This window comes from Ursus americanus, chromosome 2 (assembly GCF_024610735.1).
Source record: "Ursus americanus isolate L20-20 chromosome 2, mUrsAme1.1.p, whole genome shotgun sequence".
In the NCBI taxonomy this organism is placed as follows: domain Eukaryota; kingdom Metazoa; phylum Chordata; class Mammalia; order Carnivora; family Ursidae; genus Ursus; species Ursus americanus.
Window position 1 is genome coordinate 94,164,482 of NC_142128.1, and position 17,616 is coordinate 94,182,097.

At 48.3% G+C, this 17,616-nt stretch overlaps 1 protein-coding gene across 10 annotated transcripts in view; it reads left to right on the plus strand.

The window, feature by feature from the left end:
• The first annotated feature begins 3,761 nt into the window (after positions 1-3,761).
• VAMP4 (vesicle associated membrane protein 4) overlaps positions 3,762-17,616 on the plus strand; it is a 53,855-nt gene continuing 40,000 nt past the window's right edge. For 6 of the 10 annotated variants that reach the window (XM_087858876.1, XM_087858880.1, XM_087858889.1 and 3 more), the window contains exons 1-4: positions 3,762-4,212; positions 6,042-6,209; positions 7,453-7,668; positions 10,479-10,610. In XM_087858876.1, coding sequence (XP_087715002.1) covers positions 6,068-6,209; positions 7,453-7,668; positions 10,479-10,610 — 490 coding nt within the window. In that variant the 5' untranslated portion in view covers positions 3,762-4,212; positions 6,042-6,067. Of the gene's footprint in view, positions 4,213-6,041; positions 6,210-7,452; positions 7,669-10,476; positions 10,611-13,115; positions 13,282-17,540; positions 17,614-17,616 lie in introns of those variants that run through there. The other 4 variants (XM_087858895.1, XM_045813912.2, XM_087858905.1 and 1 more) reach the window with 3 other exon arrangements.

Below are 17,616 nucleotides of genomic sequence, written 5' to 3' on the forward strand. Positions count from 1 at the left end.
TGAGCCCTGGGATGGCATGCAGGGCAGGGAACTGGCTTTCAGCCAGCCGTGGCTAGCATTATGGCCTCTAAATTCCTCTCAAGCAACTCTTCCACAAATGACCTCCTTTCTTCTGCCCTGTTCCTTTGCACAGGCAATTTCCCCAGTCATCCAGAGACCAATGTGGATGCCGTTCTGAGTCCTCAGGTCTTTTATTCCCTACGTGGGATCAGACATCAAAAGCATCTATTCTTCCTGGGAACACCTCTCATTAGGTTTTTCTAACTGCCATGACCCTAGTTCTCCATTGATTTCTTAAGGCCTGACAGCTTTCATCTAAATGCTCAGAATGGAAGACTTCTTGAAACTCAGGTGCTGTTTACCTCAGTTTCTAGTTTTATCCTCTGCTTCATTCTTCCCAGTGTAACCTTCTGCCCAACCACACATACCCTCTCCTGGATATGCTCTGTAGTATTTTCTGCTACTGTAGCAAGTACCAGAAACTTAGTAACTTAATACCAATTTATTGTCTTCCAGTTCTGGAGGTCAGAAGCCTGATGGGGTCCTACTGGACTAAAATCAAAGTGTCTACAGGGCTGATTCTTTCTGGAGGCTCTAAAGGAGTACTGTTCCATGGGTTTTCCAGACTTCACAGGCTGGAGGGCCCTTCCCTTGGCTCCCAGCCCTCCCCCATCTTCAAAGCCAACAACGCTGCACCAATCCTTCCCATGCTACCACCTCTCTGGTTCCCCCTCTTCTGCCTCCCTCTTCCACTTTTAAGGGCCCTTTTGATTACATTGAGCTCACCTGGGTAATCTAGACTAGTTTCCCTATTTTAATGTCAGATGCTTAGTAAACTTAATTCCCCTTTCCATGTAGCCTAATCTCTTCAAAAATTCTGGGAATTAGGACATACACGTCTATGGGGGAATGTTATTCTGCCTATCTCATGCCCTGTCCCATTCTCTGTCCCCCACATCGTCAGAAATGCTTTTATTATCTATGCCTCATTTTGCAATTATTTTAGCAAGAATCAATTAATTGAATATTGTTGCTAAAACCCCATGTTTAAATTAAGTAAGACTAGTAATTGCAAATTATATATTTAGAGGTCTGGATTTATATTTTTCAGGAATAACCCATGACATTGAATGACCTTATCTACACTCACTTTGCATTTTATTTAGTTTTATTTTTTTTAAGTTTTATTTATTTATTTGACAGAGAAATAGAGAGAGAGCACAAGTAGGCAGAGCAGCAGGCTAGAGGGAGAGGGAGAAGCAGGCTCTCCACTGCGCAGGGAGCCTGACGTGGGGCTTGATCCTAGGATGCTGGGATCATGACCTGGAGGAAAGTAGCCACTAAACCGACTGAGCAACCCAGGGGCCCCTCACTTCGCATTTTAAAGCACACTGGTAACCACTCTGGAGATCCTAATATAACACAAACCATTTTAATCTCTAATTGGCTTAAGCTAACTATACTGATGATTCACACTGCTTAATTATATTTTATAGTCTAGCCTTGAGAGAACTAGGTCTCAAATGTAAGTATTTTAAAAGACAGAGTTTAATGCTCTAACTAAAGTAATTCTGCAAGAGTCATTCATCCATACATTTTAGGAAACTTGTAGCAAATTTTAGCTTAAAGTGCTGTGGTTGTTACTGCTTCCTTAGGCTGCAAGAACGCATAAGAGAGGCTGGGTAAGTTACTTATCCTCCTGGTCTGAAACACAGTGCAAACAATAATTGTATTCTTTAGAGCATTAAATAAGGGGCTGGTGCCACAGCTATGACAGAAATCACTTCTTACTATCTTTTCCAATATCAAGCCATTAGCAAATGGACAATAGAGACAGAGGGAAGACCAGGAGCCAAATGCTCCTGAAGAGATCTTGAGAGGGTGACATGCTTGGCTCTTACCGATGTCATGCTGATACTCCTGGGACAAGTTCAGGTGTGCCGTGTTTACCCAAACTGACAGATCATAGAACTTTTTGTCCCTTCCTCAGGAAAGCCTTCTCTGGTCACCTGCAGAGGAGAAGAGGCCTGGAAGGTATCTGCCGTTTCAGAACCCTATGCTTCTCCTTCACAGCATTCACCACAACCCTCACACAGATTATTGTTGTAATTGTTTGCTGTGTGTCTACCATGTGACCGCCTGGCTTACCTCTGTATCCTTAGCTTCGTCACAAAGATTGGTTCATCTTAGGCAATTTAAATGTTTGATGAATTGAATAAGTCCTCAGGGGAGAGGGCAGAGGCTGTGTTCTTTTGTTTGTTGTTTAAATGTTTTTACCTTCAATATCGTGAAGCACTTCAAGCGAAAACGGCATCCTCAGCTCTCAATCAGTGTTTTGTGAAAGGACCCGTCTCTCACTCATCAGGAACTCTACATGCTGTAGTAGCTGCAGTCGCCTTGGAGGCTCCTTCCAGCTCCGTTCTTGAAGGGAAATCATATGAACTCAACAGGTGGCACATGAAAATAGATTTTCTTTGATGTCACTTGTAGAGGGCTTTTAGAGTGACCTGATAAAGTTGTGGAGTGGGCACTCAGTTTGTTGTGACTTTACTGTTAGTTCTATTTTGAAAGAGTAGTTCTCAAAGTGTGGTCCTGGACCAATCATTTGTATCACTATTGCCAGAAATGCAAATCCTTAGACCTCTGTATAGGCCTGATCAATCCTAAAGTCTGGAAGTGGGGCTCAGCAATCTGTTTTAATAAGTCTTCCAAGTGATTCTGATGCATGCCAAAATTGGAGAACTACTCTCTTACACCAGAGTTTAAGTCCACTTTAAGGATTAATAGTCCTCTTGGCTACCTCTGCTGGTGAGGTCTCTAATAGCCCAGACTACAGATGCTCCTTCCAAGCGTATGTGCCCTGCTCGGTCTGTACATTTTGCCTGCATTTCACAGTGCTGTGAACAGCCCAGCGATGCTCCTATGTGGCACAGGTGTCCGCCACAGGAACTTCCTTAGGGTATTAGGATAAGATGAGCTTCTGAAAGTACAGTTTGCTCATCAAACACGTCAGGTAAGCAGTAGCAACTACTGATAGATGACACCAGAATGACAATCTAAGGAGGCTGATTGTCAAAATGAGTGTGAAATTTGCACGCTGTGCATTGTGGGGAGAAGGTGAGGAGGCACCTCGAAAACGTGGTTGCTATTCCAATTCTGAATTTTCACGTCACTACATGAATAGTGGAACCTGCATTTTGGTGCAGAAAAAATACCACCCAGTGCCAGTTTTCTCCAAAACAAGCTCCAATTTTGTAAGTTGAGCGGTTAAACTAAGGGAGGGCGGGGCGGGAGGTGCAGAAGATAACCGGGCTAGGAAGGCTTTCTCCTGCTAGGACGGGCTCTCCTCATAGTCGCCTCTTGCCCTTCTACTGGTTTGTCTTTTCGGGGCCTCCTCCTCCCCGCGTCCCCCACAGGCTGCGCTCCGCCCTTCTAGATCTGAAGTGGCCAGGAGGCCCGCTGGGACGGAAAACGAACACAGAGCCCGGAGGGTCTGTATAGTCTCCGCGGCAGAGGAAAGGCTGCCCTCGCGCGGCGCTCGGACGCAATCCCGCAGACGAGGGCGCGGGGCCTCTTCCGCCGGGACTCGGGCCCGTGGCCCCGCCCCTTGCTGCGGCGCGCAGAGACCCGCTCGGCGCCTGCGACGACCCCGCCGGCCTGTGGCGAGCGCGTCTCGGCCAATGAGGCTCCAGGAGCGAAAAGCGGTGACCAATGAGACGCTGGGAGGGTCTGGGTGGCCAACCAATCGCGACGCCTGGTACCCGGATATGATTGCTGCGTCTGCAACCCGGCTCTGAGGGAGTGTGAGGGGCTCGGCACGTGGGGCTGGGTGTGTGAGCTGGGCGGACGGGTGACCGGGTATTAGGTTCAGTGTCGTGCGTGGGGCTGACGTGTGAGCTCATCCCTGGGGTTTTGAGCGAGGGATAAGTCAGTGTGGTTGTCTGTCGTGGGAAGAACAGCACGGCAGGGTGCCGGTGCCGGCGTGTGTGGAAGCCCCACCGATGGTAGCTCAGAGGGCGAGTAGCAGAGTCGTGAGGACGCAGCTCGGACAGTGACAGTATGAACCTCTTACCCAAGAGCTCCAGGGAGTTCGGCTCCGTCGACTACTGGGAGAGGTTCTTCCAGCAGCGGGGAAAGAGAGCTTTCGAGTGGTATGGGAGCTACCTGGAGCTGTGCGGGGTGCTGCACAAGTACATCAAACCCAGGGAGAAGGTGAGCGCGGCCTGGCGTCCTGCGTGTGTGCTCGGGAATGTGCGGACTGAGAGCTTTAACCCAGCCCTTGGAGGTAGCGACCGGCCGGATCTGACAATAGCACATGGGGCCCATGTTTTCCGGCGAAAAGGCCGTTTTGAAATGTTGCCAGACCTCCTGCCTCAGCCCATCCTTGAGTTCGTAATCTCACTGGAAGGGTGACTTTAGTCGTGCAACGAGCTGTGGCCTCCCAGAGCCGCGGTGTGCGTTCTGTCACTGTCCCTCCCCGTAAAGCAGGTAATACCTGTGGCTTTACTGAGACGGGGGTCTGTTGACGGAACGGGTGTTGCTGGCGCACTGAATTTCAGGCGCCGCGCTCAGCCCATAAGCAGCAAGAGCCGGAAGGCACGTCCCAGGGTGACGACTGCTGAGTACAATGCTAGGGCTTTGATGGAGTGAAGTGTCCTGGAGCTGGGGAAGAAAGAGGCGTAGAAAGGTAACTTCCGTGGGGGATGCTCTGAGTGCCAAGACCGATGCTGGGTGCTGTGTGTGTGTGTTCCTTCAACAGCTGAAATCTCATAATAACTTTGTAAGGTTCATTCATTGTATTGACTGGAAACAGGCTCTGGGCACCAGTTTCTTGCCCAACAGCGTAGGTATAGTGAGTGGTCACATGGGAGGTTAAACTCAGCCCCCTCCAGTCCAAGACTTACCCACTTCCCACCAGCCTTTTCCAGAGATGGTGACATTGGGGCCTAATTTTGAGGGACCAGTGGGCAGTAGCTCCACAGAGAGGGAGGCAACAACTTGTGTTTAGGTTTGGCTTTTGAAAATGACAGAATAAAGGCACTTGGGTGGCTCAGTGCATTACTCAGTATAATCAATTCAAAAATCAATGTATTGAGTAAAAAATGCACATCTGGTTACTCTATATCAGAGGGAAACTAGTGGGGCCTTTATAGGATTTCTCCCCTTTGTTGAGCACTTGTGATTTCCTCATCCTGCAGGGCTGTGTGTATTGCCATCTGTATGGTACAGTAAATGGCGATAGGTGTTGGAGACAGGCAGTCCCAGGTTCACATCCTGACTGCACCTCCTGCTGTTTCTGGGGCTAATTATTAACTCTTCAGATCCTCGGTTTTTCATCTGCCTAACATGGGTATTATAAGGTTGTTGTAAGAGTTACATAACTAGAAGTCCTAGTATAGTAATTGGCGCGGAGGAGGTAATTACTGACTTTAAGTCCTACTTCTCTGAAAGGATTTATAAATAAGCTTTTCCTGTTAGTGGCCTTCTATTTCTCAGTGTAAAGGGGCTAGGACTCCTCAGTTCAGTTTTCCTAGGGTTTTGGGTGCGATGCCACCTTTCCCTTTTTTTTTTTTTTTAAGACTTTATTTGAGAGAAAGCAGAAACGGGGGGAGGGATAGATGGGGAAGCAGACTCCCAAGGAGAAGGGAAGCCCGATGCAGGGGTCAGTCCTGACACCCTGAGATCATGACCTGAGCTGAAGGCAGACATTTAACTGACTGAGCCACCTAGGTGCCCCACTTTTCCTTTTCTGAGTTTTTGGTGTCCGGTGGTAGTGTGAAATGTTTAACAGCTGTGTTTTCAGGGGGAAAGAAAAACCCTAATATGTACTGTTTGCCGATTTCTGTGGCATAAAAATGACCACCACAGGCAGATTTCAAAGAACCAACATGTCAACCAAGTCACAAAATTTGTGTATATTTAGCAGTTGGGTTCTTGAGTCGAATCAAGCTGGCTACAGCACAGTGCTGCTGGTATGGCTTGCTTTCCACGGACTAGACTGCTAAGCATAGGACCTCATCATCTCTCTCTCTCTCATTTAGCCCAGAAGAAACGGAAAAAGGACAGGATGAAGCAGCGGCCTGCTGACACTCCAGAGGACCTCCCTGCAGCCCCAGGGCAGTCCATTGACAAGAGTTACCTGTGCTGTGAACACCACAAAGCAATGATTGCCGGCCTTGCCCTGCTCAGAAACCCGGAGCTGCTCCTGGGTGAGGGAGACGCCGCTGCCTTCCACAGGAGGGGGCGTGTAAGATTACAGCTGTCTTGTGGCTTGAGCACAGCGATTACAGACCAACACATGCACATATCTTCATAGTTTTCTTCTTCCCAATCTTCTTCTAAGTTAATAAACATCCAGTAACTTTTCCTCAAACTCAAATTGTAATCTCGAAATGGCTGCACGTGTGGAAGTCTAAATGTTTTCTTTATTCGTTTATTTAAAATATTAAAGTATGAAATGTATTCAGTGAGATACATGAAATACACAGATTTTAAGTTGTTCAGTTTGATGAGTGTTTGCATATGTGTCTACCCATGTAACCAGAGGGAATATTTAAAAATCTTGATTCCAGAAATTCCTGTGCACTTGAGAAGAATTTCTGGTTTCAGTAATTCATTATTTGAGCACCAGATGCAATTGTTTCTTGAATTTCTACTTAAATAAAAAATCTATAAGTAGAACAATTATAACATTGTTTCTAATAATAAGTTTGGATCTGGCCACAGTAGCAAAAATGCTTATTTTTCTGTCTAGGCTTGTAACTGTTCACCCAAAGTCCTGAGGATGTCTTACTGAAACACCCTGTACTCTTGGCCTATCTTGGTGTCGATGTATGTCCCTAGAGTCTCAGTTCTTACGCTAATCCTCAGATATTAATCCCACATTTAATGTCTCCTTTTGGTGATTCTTGTTTCTTGTCTTCTTCTGTCTGCCTGTGGTTGCTGAGGTTTCTTTGTACTTAGAACTAGGATTTGGGCCTTTGTTTTCCCGTGATTTCTGGAACCTGGATGGATTGCCTTCATTTGGCTGATGTGTCTGAGAAGGCAGTTGTGGCCTTTGAGTTGAAAGCTGGGCAGAGGGCATTGCATCTACAAGCCTTGTGATCATGAGCGAGATGTTGGCCATTGTCCCTTCCAATTCCTAGGGGAAGTCTAATAATGCTTATGGTGGGGAATCTTGGCACAATGTCAGCTGAGTGCTTTGGGTCTGTTGTAATAGCACACTGGTTCAGCCTCTAGGTCTAGTAAAGGAAGGATTGTGAGGCCAGGGTTGAGTTTTCAGATGTCAGATTGGCCCCTAAATTTCTGGGATGAGACAGAAAGGCTAGGCCTCTAAATCTTGTATCCCTTGGGCAGAGCCAGTAATCCAACTCCCTCCTTTGCCCTCCCCAAGGCTGGTACAAAACTTTGAGTGAGCAGATCGTCAAATGATGCTTTATTTCTTTATTGCAGAGACCCCACTGGCATTGTTGGTGGTAGGCCTGGGTGGGGGCAGCCTCCCCCTGTTCGTCCACGATCATTTCCCGAAGTCCTGCATTGATGCTGTGGAGATCGACCCCTCCATGTTGGAAGTGGCCACCCAGTGGTTTGGCTTCTCCCAGAGTGAACGGATGAAGGTCCATATTGCAGATGGCCTGGACTATATTACCAGCCTGGCGGGAAGAGAAGGTATGGCTATTGGAGAATTTGGAGGGGTGTTGAAGGAAGAGTCATCCAAAGTCTGTAGATCTACGAGGGCCTTTAGAATTCATCTCGAACAATTAGCATTGTCCCGTCTTTCACCCTTTTTTGTTCATTCATTGGTTGATGTATTGACTCAGTGAATCTAGAGTGCCAGCCATGTGCTCAGCACTGTGCTAGGAGTTGGGGTACAGCAGCAAGTAAAACCAACCATTTCTGCCCTTGGGGTGCTAACCGATCAGTGGGCTTTTCTCGTGGTTCTCTTCTGACTCTGTGTCCTTGCCACATCCTTATCTTCCCAAGGAACCTAAGGTCTGTAGCCCGGTGAGAAAAAGGGGAAGAAAAGTTGGGGTGTGTGTTGGAAGTTGTTTTTTCAATCTTTCAGCTGGGGAGAGAGCCAAACAGCATTCATGTAGGTCAGTGTTTGTACACCTGAGGGCATTGGGCAGTGTCTGCAGACATGTGTTTGGTCCTTATAACCGCAGGGTATGGGTGCTTCTGACCGCGAGTGGGTAGAGACCAGAGATTCTGCTAAACATCCTGCGGTGCACAGGACAGCCACCCCTGCCAGTGATCTGACCCCAAGTGTCAGTAGTGCTGAGGGTGAGAAATCCTGAAGCACATGCTACTCAGCAGGAATTCTGATGGCCGTGCTGCTGCTGCTGCTGGAATTCAGCCTCCATTTTGCTTTAATATTTCCTATCTCAGACGTAGGACAAAAGGCATGTTAAGGTTCTGCAGTATCTCCTGTGCTCCTTTTGACACTTTATATGTAGGCTCCTGGAGACCGGTGCTTCCCTGAGCATGAGTCCCTCAGGGAGAAGTCAGTCAGGTTGGTTCAGTTTTACGTGAACCTAGTGAGCTCAGGCCACCCACCCTTCCTGGTCTGCCCATTCCATAACTGATCCTCTGGTTCTCACTGGATCAGAGCATCTCCCAGGTAGGGTGTTGCAAAGTAGGATACCCGGGGTGAGTACTTTGGTGCTGGGATGGACAGATGGTACAGGAATTTTAATTGCACACTGAACTTAAGTATGTCAGAGTTTCACAGGTTACCTCTCTGAGGCTGGGGCCAGGGTGGGGGCCCAGACCCAACACAGTTAATACATGGGAATTTAAAACTGTGCTAGGCTCATGGCAGTCTGTGATATCAGTCAGTTTTGAACAGCCTGGTGATCATCTCTAACAACCACCTTCCAGATTATTAGAGGGCTCAGTGCTACAAATGTGGGCAGTGGTTGTCCTTAGACTTTGATGAGCCAACATGTTCTGCTCTGTAAGAAACCAACACAAGATTTGTGCCATGGCAGTATGGGCATGCAATAGTCCTATGTCAATATTTATTAATTAATGAAAAATCATTATCATAGTCTCAAAAGTTTGCTCAAAGTCAGTAGCATTGCAGGCTTAACCCTTGTAGAAACTATTTCTGTTATAGCAACGAGTGCATCCGATGCATCATCAGTTCTTTCTCGTGCGTTTAGCAAAATCTTTCTTGAGCCAGTGTTCTGCACAAAAGATTCACAACAGTCATGTTTCAGTTTCGAAAAGGAAAGAAAACTTTATTATTTATTACAGAAACCTAATTGAAACAGAAAAGTGATCTACACATAGATGAAAATAATAGTAGACAATAAATGAAAATAAGGCAAAGCTACATCAGATCAGGTATTTACAACATCTGACCTCATCAGCTGGGGAAGCCCTGGGGAAACAGCCAGGCTGGAGTCCTGATTGAGAGGCCTGGGGGGAGCATCCGCCCCTCAGGTGAGACTTGCAACTGACCATCCCCATAAAGGCCATAATTATAGGGCAAATGACAGGGTTTGAAGTTAAACATTTACTTGCCTATGTGCAGTTTGGAACCAGCTGCATTTCCATGTTATCATGTTTCTGTATTTTCAAGGAGCCTGGGCTGTGTGTGTCTGCCTCCTCTCCCTGATTCCATTCCTAGGGGCAGCCCAGCCTGGAGCAGGAGTGGATGTGAGACAAGATATGTAGTTCTTGGAATCTAGAACAGAAGGGCCAGTTCTGACCGAGAAGCCAGATATTTTATTTTAAACAACTGGGTTGTCAAGGTTATTCACACAGCATGAGTCTCACAAATAGCATTCCTTAGCCTGCCTGTGTATGTGCAGGTCCAGGTGGTCGGTTATGGGGGACAAATCATAAAAACATTTATCCATACAGAACAGCCAGCTATTGTTCAAGTACTAGAAAAGATACACTAACTTTAATTTGAGAACATTTTCTCCTACAACCATTTGCTGGGTCAGCCCTTAAAGGCTTAGGCAGCTGCTTTGCCTAAATCAATAGTTCTTAACTCTGCCTGTATTTAGAATTACCTGGGAGTTTAAGAAAAAATACCTGAGGCTTCCTGTTTCCCCTCCCACCTGTTCCTTCCCACACCAGGATTTTTTGACCCTGAAATATTGAAGTATTTCTAATAGTCCCAGGTGACTCTGATGTTCTGCTGAGATTAAAAATTACTTGTTAGATGGACTCTTAACGAAGTAGTAATCATGCTAGCGTGGATCCCATGAATGTGTGTGCTTTCGAAGGTGCTTTTAAATCTGGAAAAGATCAGGTAAATGCCCTGTTTGTCATGTGGATGCTCACAGCAGAACCCGATTGACAATGATCTCCTGGACAGTGACGTCAGTGCCCTTACAGAAAAACCACAGCCTCCATGTCATCCTTCTGACTGAGCCGCCTGCGGCCACCACAGGTCACAGGGGAGATATGGTATAGGAATGTAAATGGTGTTAGACAAAGACTTGTTTGCTTCTCTTTCCCAGTACGGTCCCACTACAATGTCGTCACCTTTGATGCCGACAGTAAGAACCCAACACTGGGAATGAGTTGTCCACCACCAGCTTTTGTGGACCAGCCTTTCCTGCAGAAGGTTAAAAGCATCTTAACTCCTGAAGGTAGGAAATACAAAAGGTTGGGGAGGGAGGTGGGATGGTTTCTTTAAAAATTTTCTTTTTAATGAAAAACACACATGTCATAAGTGTGTAGCTCGATGAATTTCCCCAAATTGAACACACCCGTTTTACTCTTATCAAACACAGAACATTTGCAGCCCCCCAGAAAGTCCACCTCTTACCTCCTTCCAGTAACTCCTGCTCCTCTCAAGGATAACCCCTACCCTAACTTCAGTCAATATAGCTTAGTTTTGCCCATTTTTGTTCTTTGTATAAATGGAATCTTACAGAATGTATTCTCTAAGTGTTTTTTTCTTTCATTAACATGATCTTTGTTTCATCAATAGTGTGTACATTTTTCCTTTATAGTGTGGTCTCTGTTATGTGACTATACCACATTCATTTCTCCATTCTGTCATTGATATTTAGATTGTTTCCCTTTTGGGGCTTTTTTTTTTTTTTTAAGATTTTATTTATTTATTTGTGAGCAAGAGAGGGAACACAAGCAGGGGGAGTGGGAGCGGGAGAAGCAGGCTTCCCGATGAGCAGGTAGCCTGATGTGGGCTCAATCCCAGGTCTCTGGGATCATGACCTGAGCTGAAGTCAGACACTTAATGACTGAGCCACCCAGGCACCTCCCTTTCGGGGCTTTTATAAGTAGTGCCTGCCCTGGTGATGAAGTCCAGACTCCTCCATCTCTGCCCCCAAAAGGAACCTGCGCATTTGGAAAGGTTGTTGCTTGCTGTGAAAATGAGACGTGCCTCCCAGCCCCTCAGAGCCTGCACCAGTGACCTGGTGTCACCAGACACTGGCCTTTATCCATGTCTCTTCTCCCCTGACTTCCTCAGGTGGCTTAGGTGCGGTATGCAACCAGGTAGTCTGCACCTGGGGCCCTCCAGGCCTGGGGAGTTCCGGTTGGTCTCAAAGTACCTGCCAGGCCTCCAGTCCTGTAGGAGCCCACTAGCCCCCAGCAGACCTTTTTCAGGGTGCTGCTTTGTTTGGACAACTGTCAGTCCCCCTTTGGAACGGCTGCCAGAGAGCCCCGGGCTTGCCAGTAATGAGGCCTCCAGGTGTGTCTCGTTGAACACTGCCCCAGGTGGTGGCCACCTGGCAATCCAGACACCCTCCAGCTTTCCCTTCAGGGCTATTGTGCACAGTGGAGCCGGTTGCATCTGGGATTTATACAAATGCCTTGTAGCCAGGACAGCCTGTTTTCCGGCTGCTTCTCTAGACACTTGCCCTCCTCCCGGCCTCTGCCTGACTTGCACAGCTCGAGCATGTGCACTATGAGCCCTCCAGGCCTGTGGAGCTCCTGCTTGTGCACAATACCTGCTGAGGCTTGTGGGCGTAGGGATCCCAGCCCCAAAAGGCTTCTGAAGTAGCACCTGGAAACTGAAGGCAGCCACTCCAGCTTGGGACTGGCTGCCTGACCGGGTTGCTGGCTTCTCCACCACTCAGTAGTGCCAGATGTGTCTTACTGGAGGGTAGCACCACTGCTGGTGGGGTCTGGGGTCCACGCTCTAGCCCCAACCCAGTGGGGCAGGCCATTTTTCTCCAGCTCTGCCTTCTGGGGAAGTATGAGCATCAACGTAGGATAAGGCTTAGAATGAGGCAAATGCCAAAGGCCCCAGATAGCCCCCTTTTCTGAGCCAAGCCTGTTTTGTCATTTTGTTCCTTTTAGCTGCCACCTCATCTGCAACCTATTAGCAAGCCTTGGTCTTCAGGGAACTTCCCAGGCCCCCAAAGTTCTGGATGGTCCTTGGCAACTGAATGGGCTCAGGGTGTGAAGAGCTTATACACTGAAAAATATTTCTTAGGCTCCTTTTGATACTGGGAACTTTCAGTCCCCATTTTGACCAACTAGTTGATTGTGTCCTGGGCTCCTCCAACAGTCAAGCCTTTCAGGTGTCTTTGTTGGGTTATCCTCTGTGACTTACTCATACCTGCCCTTGCAAGGCAGTCCAAATTTTTCTAGCTCTGCCTTCAGTGGGAACTTTGATATTTTGAATGTTTGTGCTTGGAATTAGGCAGAGTTTTCCCACATCTGAAAGCGGACACCAGCTACACGGCCTTTGCAGGCACTTTCCCTGTGCTGGGTGCACAGTATGCACTTGGTCATCCCAGGGACTGCAGCTGTACCCTTACAGGCCTGTGGGCATCTTAGTGAAGAACCATGTGCTCAGCCTCCAAAGTGGTAAGATCTCACACCCCAGAAACTATTATGAGGTGTGAGCTTTAAACTTGAAACACTGAGTTCACATTTGGACTGACTGCATAATTAGGTTTCCTGTTTCTTTGGTAATCAGTGCTCCCTGATGTGTCCTTTTGGGAAATACCCAGGCCGCCTCACCAGATGCAGCCCTGGCATAGAATCTAGAGCTTTCCTGCTTTGTCTTCAAGGGGAATATTTACATTTTTTTGAAATTACAGCTTGGAATAAAGCAAATGTCAATATCCCCAAATAGTCCTCTTCTTCGACCTTGCTTACCAGACATTGCTTTGTTTTAGGTCTTCTACTATCTTGAGTTTGTGCTATCTATGCCCTGACAGCTGGCCTTGGACTGCCAGAGCTACTCCAGGCCTATGGAGCTTTGGCCAGATCTCAGCCACCTGAATGTCCTCAGGGTGAAGCAATCTCTCACCCAAAATTTTTCAGCAATGGAGCTTTAAACTGGTAATCGTCCCATTGATACTTGTTGTCTGATGGTATCACAGGATTCTCCAGCAAGCAAGGCTCCTTGGTGTCTGTTATAGGAGGTTACCCAGACCATCTTGTCTTGGCAAGGAAGTCCCTATTCCCCCAGCTTTACTTCTAGGAGTATAATACTCATTTGTGTAAGTTAAACTTTATTAGGCAGATGCCATGTATCCCTGTTAGCCCAGTCTGTGTCCTGTCCTTTCGAGACACTTACTCTGTCCCACGTTTCTGGCTTCCCTGACTTAAGCAACCTGTGCATGCTAAGTACATCCCCTGTTTGCTGCCCTAGGGCAGCTGGAGCCCTCCAGGCCTGTAGAGCTAGGGCCCATCTTCAACCACCTGCACTGGAATGAACCCACCCACTGAAAATTACTTGGAGGCAGTTGCTGAAAAGGGTGGCTGTCAGTCCCCATGTGGACTATCTGCTAGGGTCCCTGGCTTCTATAGCAGTCAGGGTTCTCAGGTGCTCCTGTTGGAGGATACCCCCAACAGCCCATCAGATTCAGCCCTGGCAAGGCAGTCCAGATAACTCTAGCTCTACCTCCAGTGGTGGTATGCACATTTGTGTAGGTTAGGTTGGAATTAGGCAGATACCTTGTAATCCCAAGAGTCCGTTTCTACAACTCAGTCTTTTGGACACTTGCCCTGTTTTAGGTTCCTGGCTACCCTCACCTTTCGTTCTGACACATGGATAGTGTGTACCCCATCAGCTGCCTTTAGGCAGCGGGAACCCTTAAGGTATGTGGGTCTAGGGCCCATCCAGAACCATCTGCATTACCACAAGGGGAGGGAGCCCACCCACTGAAAATTGCTCTGAGGTAGCTGCTGAAATGAACGTAAATCAGGCTCCATGTGGTGTTGCTATTTGAAGAGACCCCAGGCTTTTCTAAGAACTAAGACTCCCAGGTATCTCTTAATGGAGGATACCTTGTTCTGCTTGTTCATACCTCTCCATCATGAGATGGTTGAAAAAACTCCAGCTCTGCCATTGTGGGGGATATTCCACAATGTGTAGGTAGGTCTTGTTATTAGGCTGATATTTGGTACTCCTAGGAGCCTGCTTCTGTGACCTGGCCTCTTTAGCATGCAATCCATTCCAGGTTTCTTGCTACCCTGACCTGCTCGGCCCGTGGACGTGCTGTCCACACTATCAGCCTGTCTTGTGCATCTCTGGCCAAGCCCAACCACAACATAGCCTCCTGCATGGAGGAAGCCCACCTCCACCAAATTCTTCAAAGGGGGCAGCTGCAAATGGATGACAGTCCCCATTTAGACTGGCTGCCTGCTGGCATCCCGGGTTTCTCCAGTGACCGGGGCTCCCAGGTGTCTCTTATTGGAGGATGTCCTGGACAGACTGCTTGGGTGCTCCATGGCAGGCCGGTTGAATAATCTGTAGGTCTACCTTCATGGAGAATTCCCTTTTGGGCTTGTAGGGCTTTCAGTTAGGCAGAAACCCTATCCCTGAAGAGTTTGCTCCTATGCTGTAGCATCTCCTGCCCCATGTCCTGTTCCAGATCCCTGGCTTCCCTGAACAGCACTGCATATGCATATGCTATGCACACATTTAGCAGGCTTTGGACAGCAGGGCCCTAGAGTCACAGAGAGCTAGGACTGGACCCAACTCTCTGCATACCCTCCAGGAAGGAATGAGTCCACCCCCCAACAATCACACTAGGGCAACAGATTGATAACCGTCCGCATTTGTGCTTGCTACTTGATCAGGCTCTGGCTTCTCTAGCAAGCAGGGCTCCCAAGTGTCTCCTACTGGAGGTACACCTGCCAGACACCCAGCCCACACTGACAGAAGGAATGCAGTATGCTCCAGCTCTGTCTTCAGGGGCAATACATGTATTTGTGTAGCCTAAGACTTAAAATTAAGCCCATTCCTTCTTCTTTACACGTCTACACTTGTGTCGGCCTCTTGACCCTTGCTACATTCCAGATCCCTGGCAACCCTGAACTCCTCACCACATACATACACAGTACACACCCCTATAGCAGGCTGTGGGTAGCCCGGGCTGACCTGGGACACTGCTGTCCCTCAACCACCTGCATGCCTCCAGCTTGGAGGGAGCCCACCCCCAGAAATCACTCTAAGCCAGCTGCAAATTGGCAACAGTCAGTCCCCATTTGGACTTCCTTCTTGATCCAGTCCCGGGCTGCTTTTGCAACCAGGGCTTCCAGGTATCTCTTACTGGAGGATATGTGAACTAGCTGCCCAGCCCACCCTGGCAGGGTAGTCCAGTTTCCTCCTCTGCCTTCACGAGGAATATGTGTTTGTGTAGGCTAGGGCTTATAGTTATGCCCATACCTTGTTTCACAAGAGCTTGATCCTGTGATCTTGTCTTTCCAGACCCATACCCTGGTCAAGATCCCTGGCACCCTTAAATGTACTGTGCCCATATGTACAGGATGTATCCCTTCAGCAGGCCTTGGGCAGCTAGAACTCTCCACACTGGGGAAGCTAGGTCCAGGCCCCAACCAACTGCATAGCTACCCAAATAAAGAGAGCCTACCTCCTGAAAAATCACTCTGAAGTAGCAGCTACAAATAGGCAACATTCAGTCCTCATGTGACTTGCTGCCTGTTAGGTCTGGGCTTCTCTAGCCATCAGGGCTCCCAAGTGTCTCTTCTTAATGGCCCCTCCCTAGCAAGTCAGTCGAGCGACCTTGAGCTCTGCTAATCAGAGGAGATTCCTCATTGGGTAGGTTAGGGCTTGTGATTAGGCATAAGCTTTGATCTTCAAAACCTTGCTCTAACCATAACCAGACTTCCCTTGGGGTTTCTTATTGGAGAATTCACCAAACAGCCCAGCCCAACCTGACGAGGTAGTCTGATATACTCCAGTTCTGCTTAAGGGGAATATGAGCATCTGTGCAGGAAGGGCTAGCTGCTAGGCATAGGCCTGTCCCCCAGGAGTGTTCCTATGGGGCAGCCTCTCCAGGTCCATGCCCAGTGGCTGCCTCAGAGTGATTTTAGGGGGCTGGGCTCCCCCCACCCTGAGGCTGGTTCACAGGAGCGGGCTCTTGGGGATACAAGGTTATCTGCCTAATTCCAAGACCTAACCTACACTAATGTCCATGTTCCACAAGAAGGCAGAGCTGGAGGAGTCTTGATGGTGTTGCCACATCAAGGTTGGATAGAGGGCCAGGGTACCCTCCCATAAGAGACAGCTTGGGAGCCCCAAATCCAGGAGAAGCCTGGGGCCCCACCAGGCAGCTAGTCCAAATGGGGACTTACTATCAACACTTTATTTATTTTTTTAAGATTTTATTTATTTATTTGACAGAGAGAGAGACAGCCAGCGAGAGAGGAAACACAAGCAGGGGGAGTGGGAGAGGAAGAAGCAGGCTCCCAGCAGAGGAGCCTGATGTGGGGCTCGATTCCAGAACGCCAGGATCACACCCTGAGCCAAAGGCAGACACTTAACAACTGAGCCACCCAGGCGCCCCTACTATCAACACTTTAAAGCTGCCACCTCATAGAGAGTTTTGGGCTGTGGGCTTCCTCCACCTTGGAATTACTGAGGTATTTGCCATCCAGTCTGAGCTCCAGAGTCCAGGAAGGCCCCGGGCACACAAAGACCTGCTGACAGAGTGAGGACTGTGCATGCACAGGCGGCAGAGGTCAGGGGAGCCAGGGACCAGGACCAGACAATGTCAGGCAAGGCTGGGTCACAAGAGGGGGCTATTATAGGTACCTGGAATCTACCTAATTCCATGCCTTAACCTAAGCAAATGAGGTGGAGGAATCTGGTTTTATGCTCCAAAAAGAGACGCTTAGGAACCTTTTGTTTAGAGAAGCCTGGGACCCATTCTCACAGCCAGTCCGCATGGGGACTGACTGTAGCTCATTTCAGCTTCTGCCTCACAGCGATTTTGGGAGGGTGGGGGGTGGGTTTTCTCCTCATGTGAAGTAATGCAGGTGTTGAGGACTGCCCCTTGCTCCACAGGCCTCGAGGGCCCCAGATGCCCAGAGGTGGCTGACAGAGTTCCTACTGTGCAGGTGCAGAAGTCAGGGTAGCCAGGTACCTGGAAGAGGGCAAGTGTATGGAGAGGTCAGATCATGGTGCGGGCTCTTTGGGTTCAAGGTGTATGCCTAATTGTGGCCCGACATTCCCTATGAGGAATATCCCCTGAAGGCAGGCTGGAAGAATCTGCACTCCTCAAAATTTTGCTGACTTCTGAAACTATTTTGGGCTAGGAGGCTGACATGATAAAATCACTGTTTTTCAGAGGCTTTTTGTTCAGCATCTTTATCAGCAGAGATGAGAGTGAATCTTCCTTGGAGAAGGATAATACCATAAAGGTA